At 45.9% G+C, this 11,365-nt stretch overlaps 2 protein-coding genes across 2 annotated transcripts; one reads left to right on the forward strand and one right to left on the reverse strand.

Annotated features, from left to right (window-relative positions):
• Nucleotides 1–1,139: 1,139 nt before the first annotated feature.
• Nucleotides 1,140–6,441, reverse strand: LOC308320163 (microfibril-associated glycoprotein 4-like; the record flags this gene model as incomplete). The annotated part of the gene is made up of 5 exons (XM_080770481.1): nucleotides 1,140–1,391; nucleotides 1,683–1,840; nucleotides 3,740–3,860; nucleotides 4,881–4,938; nucleotides 6,353–6,441. 5 exons carry the CDS (start codon nucleotides 6,439–6,441, stop codon nucleotides 1,140–1,142), a joined length of 678 nt encoding a protein of 225 aa, XP_080626607.1.
• A 263-nt stretch (nucleotides 6,442–6,704) lies between these two features.
• On the forward strand, nucleotides 6,705–10,628 carry LOC308320165 (5-hydroxytryptamine receptor 3A-like; the record flags this gene model as incomplete). The annotated part of the gene is made up of 5 exons (XM_080770483.1): nucleotides 6,705–6,747; nucleotides 7,750–7,910; nucleotides 8,320–8,530; nucleotides 9,490–9,699; nucleotides 10,111–10,628. 5 exons carry the CDS (start codon nucleotides 6,705–6,707, stop codon nucleotides 10,626–10,628), a joined length of 1,143 nt encoding a protein of 380 aa, XP_080626609.1.
• Between the last annotated feature and the right edge of the window lie 737 nt (nucleotides 10,629–11,365).

An 11,365-nucleotide genomic window follows, 5' to 3' on the forward strand; every position in this document is an offset into this window, starting at 1 on the left:
CCTATATATGGGGATTAAAATACAAATAAAAAAGTAAGCCTACATGAACCCTGGGAACAGCGCCCTCTGCCGAAATTGACCTCAGACTTCGGTGCTCTAGGTATCTTTCGCGCAGATGAAATGAAAGCCTGGGTATCGAGGCTACTCTATAGGTAATAATTTGCATTGTTGAGTAACTTTTCCAACACCTGTCCTCTCCCGGTACAGTATGGATGAAGACAACTCTCCCCCCATGCCATATGTGTACCTGTACAACACGGGCCATGTCTTTGACGATAAGCCTGTCAGAGTGGTCAGTTCCTGTCGCATGGAGATCTACGCGTTCCCCTTCGACGTCCAGAACTGCACCATAACCTTTGGTTCCTACCTTCATGATGGTAAGACAAAGAATCATTAAGACACGCATAAGAAAAGACAAATATGGGCCTATAATATAGTAATACAAACATTATGTGTATTCTCTTTTGAAAAATCACACCCGTGTGAAGTGTGCGGTGTAACTCCGTGTGGGGGTCCCCGGGGGGTCCGCGGAAGTTCCAGACCACCAGGAACGTGCCCAGGGGGCTGGCCCGGTTCCGGCGAGCCGCACCACATCCAAAACGGTCGAGAAATGACAGTTACTATGTGGGGGTTTCCGTGAGGTCCCTGTGGGTCTCCCCGGAACATCCAGACCACCAGGAATGTGCCCAGGGGGCTGGCCCGGTTCCGGCCAACCACACCACATCCAAAACGGTTGAGAAATGTGGGGGTCCCTGGGGGGTCAGGGACCCCGGGGGACCTAGAACATCCAGACCCCCAGAAATGCGGCCAGGGTGCCGGGCCGTTTCCGGCGAGCCGCCCTTTGAACAAAAAAATACACAATGAATGAAAAGTTTAAGCCCACTTTTGAAAATAGCAGATCTACAGGTATATGCTCAAATGTTTCCCACCCCCCATGAATACAGATGCCGGGGGTTAAGTGTTTGAGATGAGATTAAATTTATTGTCAATGTACAGTACAAGTAGCACAGCACAGCACAGCACAGCACAGCACAGCGAAAAGTATTTTCGCATCTCAATAGTGCAAATATGTCAGTAAGGAGGAGGATACATTAAGTACAGTAGTACAGTAGTAACGGTAGATAAGGGCTGAGCAGTAGTCATTTAAATAAAAGACGTCTGATCTTCATGGATATGCAGAATATTTGATGAGGCGAGCTCGTGTCCTGCCAGAGGTAGAAGCCGTTGGGGTTGTCGTAGTGACAGCTGTGGCGGTGGTGCCAGAAGGGACCGTGGTACTGGTTAGCGCAGGCCTTGTTAAACTGCTCCTGGTTCTTGTCCAAGGTGGAGAACTTGCGTCCGTTGCGATGAGTCATGGAGTCCCCCGCGCCTCCCTCCTTGAAGCCCGACACCTGTGACGGTTAACAACATACATTTAAATGGATATTTCACTTTCAAAAGTTTTTGGTCATTTTATCGTCTACTCAGGCTTTTGTGAACACCCAGGCGGATGTTTGATGTTTGGTTCAATTAAAATAATTAAAGTAGTTAGTTAAAGTTTTTTTTTTTCTTCATCCGGTCTAGACCAGATCACATGGCAATATAGAAACACAGACCAGGCTTTCCTCCCCTCCGAGGTGGGAAGCCTGGTGACATGAGGTTATAGCGGTCTATACAGTATGGTTGTAGATGTGTCTTCAGACCCGCAGCTTGTAGTCGGTGGCCTTGGAGCCCACAGAGAAGTGGGAGTAAAAGGCGAAGGCCGTGTTCCCCTCAAAGTCCTCCAAGTCCAGCCTCAGGTGGTAGCGCTGCCCCCTGGTGGTGAGGAGATGCATGTGGTCCAGTCCCAGCCAGAACTCGCCTGTTGGGTGAGGTGGTGGACAAAGCATAATATCGTCACCGGTCTGTGACCGCAACAAAATACTGTACAATTAGGCTTTGTTAGGTCTTGTGCGAATTCTTATAATTAGGCCATTATATAGGAATGATTGTGTTTCATTATGGGCTATAACTGCTTTTATTTCTGTCCTATAACAAAAACACATTTTATTATTATATTTCTAGTTACAAAAAGTTTTAATTGCACCTTAATATTAAAAATGTAACTCAATGTCTGCCAAGGACTGAATTGACTGATTTTTCAGCAACTCCAGCAGCGCCAACGACGACTTTATCGTCTTTTTCAGACGGGTATAACATTGGACCAAAAAAATGAAAATGAAAATAAAATAAAAAAATGTATAGAGACTGGCGCTTAGGGACTTTTTGGCACTTCTTAAAAGCGATGGATGAGTTAATGCTATTATTCATATTATTACTAATTACTAATTATAGAACAGTGCCCATTGGTGGGGGTGATCAGGTGTGAACAATTGGATAATAAAGGGCGAGGCCGTGCACCATTGTGATGTCAGAACAGGCCAGCTCCATATATGGAGATCTATAGGGGTGATCTGGATTTGGGCCTTGCAGCCCGGAGCCTGGGAAGAGGCTTTTGTGCTGATTCTGGACAACCGGCGAAATGACGGCCTCAACACCGGGCGCTGCACTCCCTGTGGTGGTGTGTGTCAAATGTGAAGTCCGTGGGGCGAACGGTTTCCGAGTTACGACATACAGAGACTTGGTGCATTTATGGATACAAGTAAGACGCGCAAACGCGGGAAGCGAACGCAACGCCATAACCATATAAGGAGTCCCCAAAGCAGCTATACGTCCAAATATGGAGTGTGTTGCATCAATCACAAACAAATCACTCAGCTCCATATATGGGCACAAAAGGGGGACACACAGACACACAGACAGACATGATCTGCTAGGTCTCATAGTAAGTGCTCACTGCGTTCGCAAAAATAGTGGTGCCCGTTGGGCACTGGCCTACTTGGAACGATGCAATTTGGAAATGCATGCCCCAGCCCGATATTATGTCTGTAACCCTTTTTTGTCCATACATGGAGTTCTTTGACATGAATGGCCAAATATGGAGTCTATGCAGATGTCAGAATAATGTCAGAACAGGCCTGCTCCATATACAGTATGAAGATCTAGGGGTGATCAGGTGTGACTAATTGGCTAATTTGGGCCCTCTTCAGAGCCCGGGAAGAGGCCTTTTGTGGCAGTTCTGGACAACCGTGGGTCCAACTGACTCAAGACCGGCCACTGCACTCCCTGGATCGGGTGCTGTGATGGTGCATGGGGAACATGTCGAATTTGAAGTCGGTGGGGCGGACGGTTCGGTTCTCAAGTTACGTGGATTACAGACATACAGACTTTCATTTATAAATACTGCAGTGGTGCCCGTTGGAGCCTCTACAGCGGTGCCCGTTGGGCACTGGCCTACTTGGGACGATGCAAGTTGGAAATAAATGCCCCACCCAGTTATTGTGACTGTGTCCCTTTTATGCCCATAGATGGAGTTCTTTGTTAGGCATGCCCAGATGCCCAGATAAGTGTATGCAGATGTCAGAATTATGTCAGAACAGGCCAGCTCCATATATATGGAGATATAGGGGTGATCAGTTCCTGGCTATCCGACGGACTCGACACCGGGCACTGCACTCCCTGTGGGGGTGTGGAACACGTATGTCGAATTTGAAGTCGGTGGGGCGAACAGAGTTACCTGGATTACAGACGTACACACGTACGTACAGTACACGTACAGCGACTCGGTGCATTTATAGATAGATAGATAGATAGATAGATGTGTAAGCCTACAGCAAATTAGGCTGCGACTGCAATTATTGTTTTAGGGCTAGTAACTCGCCTGCAGGGTTTCCAAAGGCAGTCTTGTACTGAGCCCAGGGTCTGTTGAAGATGTCCTGCCTGTCCATCCTCCTCTGAATGACTGTCCATCCTCCTCTGTCTGTGTCCATGTCACAGTACACCTGCACAGAGGTATAGTAGAACAGTGACTAAAGGACAGTAAAGTATGAGTAGGCTACCGTAAACTAGCACCCTACTTGATCCTGTACAGCGTAACACAAAAGCATAAAAAACATCAGATCTACAAGCTCGAAACATATGTCGCGCAACTGTGCAAAGCAATGCGTTTTGAGCTTGTAGATCTGCTAGTTTTTAATTGAAATCCTGAAACAGTTTTGGACATGTGAGGACAGATAGGTGAAGACATGAGATGATCTGTACTTTACTCGAATGTTTTGCATTTTTGGATAGTTCATTGACTTTCACTCCACTAACTTTCAAAGACAATTGCTGGCCTGCTTTGTTTTGACTCCACTAAATGATAGACACAATATTGTGCTCTTGACTCTCACTTCTAGGAAGGGAAAAGGGGCATTTAACCACTCAAAATCAAGTGAAAAGATCCATCACGATGCAACGTGTTGTAAGCTTGTAGATCTTGTAGTAGTGGTTAATTCGTAATGTACTTTTTGTCTTTCTAGAAATGTAGTGGAGTGCACGTTATAGTTGTATGACGTGCAGTATGACGTACACAAGTATCCAAAAATGCTCTGTCTACCAAGTAATCTTTGTTCCTACTCTCACCTATGGTCATGAAGTTTGGGTCATGACCGAAAGAAAAAGGTTGCGAATTCAACGGGTGGCTGAGAAGTTCAGTCAAGCGAGAGAGACTCGGAGTATAGCTACTTCTTCGCTTGGAAAGGAGCCCGCTTAGGTGGTTCTGGCATCTGGTTAGGATGCCTCTCGGGTGTCTCCCTATAGGGAGGTTCTCGAGCAGACCCCGGGGCAGACCAAGGCGTAGTTGTAGGAATCACATCGACTCACTGGCCTTGGAACGCCTCGCGATCCCCCAGGAGTCTGGAGCTCTCTGGTGGAGCTGCGACCCGACTACGGATAAGCGTTTGAAGATGGATGGATGGATGGATGGATGGATGGAAGTATAAAAAAAAAATCAAATACACAAGTATACAGTATACAGTAACCTTGAGGGGAGTAGCATCCGGGTAGATGGTGTAGACACCGCTCTGGGTGGAGACATTCCTGTGATCACCATTATTTGGAGAAAATCACAGTTATTTTTCCATCATCGTCATAATCCTTTCATGTTGCAGCTATTTCTGCTATTTGGGGGAAATGTATGAACATTTTTCGAAAAATTGCCGAAATGGCTGTATAAAGTTATGAATTATGTATATTTTATATTTATAATTATTTGTCATTTTCTGCCCTGTGTATTTTTATTTACATTTTTTATGTTTGTATGTGTTACAACTTTTTTTTTTCACTGTTTTGTTTATTCAAGATTCAGGGTGTACAGTAAATCAAACAGTATATGTGACACACCCATACGGAACATATCAAAGAAATAACATGTATGTGTTCCAACTTTCAATGCAACACACACTCACTCTCAAAACGGCCGGCCGGCCGGCACACACGCACACAGATAACTAAATATTTACACAAGCCTTTAGGCCCTAAACAAAAGGCTTGCTTGTGTAAATATTTAGTTGTTACTTAGAGATAATGTTTTGGTGCAATTGTCAAAAGTCTTGACTCATTCAGTCATTTACACTATAACGAGGCAAAGTTTGAACTTTGTTATTTTTTCTTAGGGTGCAAAGTTTAGTGTATTTGTGGAGGAATATATGTTGTAATGCATGTAGCATTTTTATTTTTATTCATTGAAAATATAAATCAACATGACAAAAAATATACTAAAGTATGATGTGAATGTTTTTATTTCTGCTAATTAAAACTTGTTTTCTTCTCCCACTTATATATTTAAAAAAGAAGCTGCACCCTTAATAAAAAAAACAGAAACAGGCCCAGACGGCTGGCCTGTAGCCTGACTGCACGTCGGTTTCGGCCGGCCTACTGTCCTATCAACAATAAAAGAATGAAAGCCCACAAATAAATAATAATAACAATAATAATAATATGTCCAACACATGTCCCTCTATAAACAACACAATGTCCCTCTGGGCTCACAATTCACAGCTCGAATTTCCACACAAACAAAACACACAATCTCCATGATGCGACAGTGACAGTGGTCCATGCAGTGACAGTGGTCCATGCAGTGACAGTGGTCCAGTGACAGTGGTCCATGCAGTGACAGTGGTCCAGTGACAGTGGTCCATGCAGTGACAGTGGTCCATGCAGTGACAGTGGTCCAGTGACAGTGGTCCATGCAGTGACAGTGGTCCATGCAGTGACAGTGGTCCAGTGACAGTGGTCCATGCAGTGACAGTGGTCCAGTGACAGTGGTCCAGTGACAGTGGTCCATGCAGTGACAGTGGTCCAGTGACAGTGGTCCAGTGACAGTGGTCTATGCAGTGACAGTGGTCCATGCAGTGACAGTGGTCCATGCAGTGACAGTGGTCCAGTGACAGTGGTCCATGCAGTGACAGTGGTCCAGTGACAGTGGTCCAGTGACAGACAACAGGCCTACCTGTAGATGACAGCACAGTCCTCCAGCATGGACGCCTCGCCGTGGCCGCGTACAGACGCACACACCGCCAGTACCAACAGTAGCAGCATGATGTTCTCTTCACCTGCTAATATCCTCAAGTGTTTCTCACACTACCCTCTATCCTCTTCTCACAAACAAATACAAAATAAAGAAAAAATCCTCTCCCTTCCGATGATTTATTTTTTTATCCTCTTCCTTCTGGCGAAGGGAGGAAAAAAATATGCATTCCCCTCTCGCAAAAAAATTATGCGGAAATGAAATGAAATGTGGGTGTGTGTGTGTGTGTGGGTGTGTGTGTGTGTGTGTGTGTCAGGGCCGGTTCTAAGCAAACATGCGTCCTGCCCACCCAATCAAAGGTTATGGAGTGTGGATGTGTACTGTATACAGTATATTAATTTTATTAACTGCCCTACGTCAAACTGAATATCATTGCATGGTCAAAGGATGGCAGTGAAGCAAGGGTCAAAGGACTGCAGTGAAGCAAGACTTTTATTGCAGTGAATAGAAGGAAGTTGGCACGGACGATCATCTTTTACAATGCTGTTCATCACAGAACCCTCAGTGAATAGAAGGATGTTGGCACGGACGATCATCTTTTACAATGCTGTTCATCACAGAACCTGTCGAACCAGCGGTTCTCAACCGCCTCAGGCCGTGAAAATAATCCTACAGTATTTTAACCTACCTGTTGAAGTGGTTAATGTATGTTTTCTAATCAAAATTAAAATCTCCAAAGTAACTAGTAACTAAAGTTCTCAAATAATTGTAGTGGAGTAAAAGTACAAATTTTGGCTCTGAGATGTAGTGAAGTAGAAGTAAAAGTACTGGAAATTGGAAATACTCATACCAAATGAATAATGGACCTTGATGTGAAAAAGGTTGAAACCCACTGGCATAAGGCATTTAGAGCTCCATTTTCGTCACCGCTAAAGCCCCTTTTTTACTATTTTGAAAAACGTTTTTGAACTATAGCCAATCTACATTGACACGTTGTGAGCTTGTAGACTGGCCATAAAAAAAAGGGCAAAGAAGTTTAGGAATAAGGTGTTTAGCAGTGACAAAAAAGGAGCCCTTAGCCTACTGTATATGGGAAAGCAGAGTGGTTGGCAATGTGACTATGATATGATACCCCGTGTGGGCCGTGTGTGTGCAGCCAGTCATAAAACCGTCACCCAGATGTAGGGCATGAGAGAACCTGTGTTGTACACATTACAATGATGTGATCAGTTAACCGTGTCAATGAATGAATTAATGCTGAAATCACATGTGACGATGAAAATAAAGTTAGGTGAGCCTGCACTGTGTTTTTCTTTGCCACATCAAATAATAATAAATCATAATATAATAATTAGTTTGTTTGTTAAATGTCGTTCCAGATTCTGACGTGCGGGTGTTTCAGGGAGCGTCGGCCCAGCAGATCCTGCAGAATTCCTTAGAGGTGATGAGGACCAGTGGAGAATGGCAGCTCATGGATGTCTTAGCAGAGCCCACTCTGCTGCTTTTACCTATTGGCAACTGGACACTGGCAACTTACCATGTAAGGACAACTCAGGGATATTCCAAGTTTATAACATTAATTATGTTCATTTTGACAGCTAATTTTGACATCGTTTTGGTCTTAGACTTTTTAATACAATTTCATATATATATTTTAGTCACCTGAAAGGTTATCTACAAGCTCACAACGCGTCGTGTATTTTCAGAGTGCAACCAACCATAAAGTGACTTGTCTTTTAGTTCTACTGGATCACTTCTCCACACTAGTCCCTCCCTAACATTTTAGTCTAGTTTTATTTTTGTTTAAATATATTGTAAAACATGTCTAATATATATTTTTATATATTTTGTTTAGTTCTTGTTCTTTGTTAGTTTCTGTCCGTTCTGACAAAATGAACACAGGTTTTTACCGATTACAACATGACGACGTGCCTGTTTCTCTCACCCAGGTGGTTCTGAAACGAGACCCTATCCGGTACATGGTAAACCTCATCATCCCCAGCAGCTTCCTGACCGCAGTGGACGTCTTCAGCTTCCTGCTTCCTCCCCAGCACGTGGACCGTTCCTCCTTCAAGATGACCCTCATCCTGGGCTACACCGTCTTCCTGCTCATCATGAACGACCTGCTGCCCAGCACTGGTGACTCCACGCCTCTCATCAGTGAGTGACACATAATATAACTAAAAAACATCGCATGGATGCACCTGGGACGTGTAACCTCAGTGATGTATCCCAAGGTCATCAGGCTTTTGGGTCTATCGAACATCATACCCCTCACTCAGGTTATAGCTGGGGACAAACTCGTAAGAAATCACCACGATTTGGCTTTTGGTGATTTTGGCGTGGTTTTAGGTATGGGTATAAGGTTTTCAAAAAGGGCAAGACCAGGGCCCCACCACCCGTTGGATCTCCGGAACTACTCTGCCGGTACTGGGAGATACGATTCTGGCGTGTGTCGGAGCAATATGGGTTGGCGTCAGATGTAAATTTTTCTGCCCAATTTAGTCGTTATGCCAGTCTTTAAATTTTTTATTATTATCTAATGTAATCCTGGGCTCTACACTCCCCCGCCAACCTGGGGAGGGCAAGAGACTGACACCATGCGTCCTTCAATGCATGAGTGTCCAAGCCGCTTCTTTTCACCTGACAGGGGGGGGGTTTCCCTGGTTGGACGTAGCGAGTGGAAGGAACACGTTATTCCAACCAGTTCCTTTCCCCTCCATCAGGCGCCCCGGGTGGCCAGGGGGAGGCAGTTTAGAGACCAGGATTACTGACAGATTTTTGTGAGGTAGGCTATACCTACCCTACCCTACCCATGTTCTACCCTACGGGGAGAACATGCAAACTACACACAGAAAGGCCCTTTCGCCAACCCTACCCTGGGTATGGGCACTGATGACGCGGAGGAGAGAACATGCCCCAAGCGCCCACAGCGTCACCGGCGGGAATCGAACCCAGGACCTTCTAGCTGTGAGGCAACAGCGCTACCAACTGCACCACCGTATCCATTATGCCGGTCTTCTACTCCTCCTGCCCAACACTCCCTGCTGACAGGTGCCGCCTCCCCAGTTCATCATCAGTGTTCTTTCCATTTTCTGTTCCCCTATACACACACACAGACGTGTTCTTCTCCCTCAGTCTGGCCATGATGGTGGCCAGCCTCCTGGAGACCGTGTTCATCACCAACATCCAGTACAGCTCCAGCCATCTCCCCGCCGTGCCTCACTGGCTCAGCGTGGTGGTACTGCAGTACCTGGCCCGCGTCGTCGGCGTCCCCACTGCGCCAAAGAACAACAGGGTCACGGTCTTCATCAACCCAGACGCTCAAGGTAATGTTTATCTGGCCATATTCAAACTTTCCCCACCCCCCTCTTTAATTAACACCCTTCTTCTATTCAACCCTTTTGATACCAAGTCCATGTCCATTATTTATTTGCCATTTGAGCCACAGACGACCATTTGATGAGATTTAGCCCATGCACAATTCCATTCGTACTGGAGATAAATGTCCTGTGACTACTTGAAAGGGTAAGGAAAAACGAAGAATCACAGGCAGGGGCCGAATTATTTACTTATTTGCCCTGGCAGTAAATGCGTTATTATAAAGTGTTACCGTTAATTCTTTGTCGTTGAGCACGCAGAGCCTTTGAAGTATATAAATAAAAGACAGCAACCAGAACATCACTGTCTAGTGTCTACCGTCTGTAACATCACCTCACTTTCCCCCTTTTCAAACTCAGTGAACAGCAAGGATGTCCAGCATGGTCCCGTCGCCAACGGAGAACCGCGGATCTACATCGCGGCGGCGTCTCGGAAGACCGGCCTCGACCCTCTGCGGTCTTTGATGAAAACGCCCCAAGCAGTGGACCCACTGAAAACGCCCCCAGCAGTGGACCCACTGAAAACGCCCCCAGCAGTGGACCCACTGAAAACGCCCCCAGCAGTGGACCCACTGAAAACGCCCCCAGCAGTGGACCCACTGAAAACGCCCCCAGTGGACCCACTGAAAACGCCCCCAGCAGTGGACCCACTGACTCTGCCTCCTGCCGTGGACGAGCTGCTGAGGCTGGGCAGTGACCTCCACGCCATCCGCATGCAGATGGACAAATACTTCCAGAGCAGCAAGAGCTCCCATGAGTGGCACCGGATAGGGCTGGTCGTCGACCGGCTGCTGTTTGGCCTCTACGTGGTCTTCATCGTCACCAGCTTCATCGTCATCATCATCCTCTGGTCCAACCAAGGTGGCCACCACCATTGAATGAACTAAGCATTTTACTGCAGTGAAAGTATACTATATTGGTATCGAAATGTACTTAAAGTACCAAATGTAGAAAGTATTATGAAGATTGTCCCATTTTTGGGGCGGCAGTGGGTCAGGGGTAGAGTGGCCGGATGGTAATCACAAGGTTGCCAGTTCGAACCCGGGCTCCCCTAGAGTTAGTGTCAAAGTGTCCTTGAGCAAGACACTGAACCCCGAATTGCTCCTGATGTGCTGGTTGGTGCCTTACATGTTTTCCGCGGCCATCGGTGTATGAATGGATGTAATGCTGACAATCTATACTTCAAATACTTCAAAATTGTACTGAAGTACAGTACTGAAGTATAGCACGTTATGGAGGTCGGTGAATAAACATCTTTGTTGGATCACTCAGTTTACATGGGGTGGCAATAGGGTTCGACCATTCTTTTATATTCCATGCAGGGTCCCAAGCTGACAATGGCCCTCGGATATCCGATGGCTTATAGATTTTATTATCTGATGATACATATTCTGCGTCCCTTGTAATGCTGTCGTCATGTGGCTCCGAAGTGCTTTCTTCCCATGCTTTCCCAGCTCCAATAGAGAATGACAGTGACATTGCCAGGATCGGAGGCTGTAAACTAAGTTGGTGGACAATATGGCAGTTCATGCCACTGCTGGGGTTTAGGAAGAAGAATCACTTTAAAGCAGTGAGGTCCCCAGCTAAAAACGGGTCCATTTGGTTTTGTACACTC

Source organism: Protomyctophum bolini, assembly GCF_963924005.1.
Source record: "Protomyctophum bolini genome assembly, chromosome: 8".
NCBI classification, from domain to species: Eukaryota; Metazoa; Chordata; class Actinopteri; order Myctophiformes; family Myctophidae; genus Protomyctophum; species Protomyctophum bolini.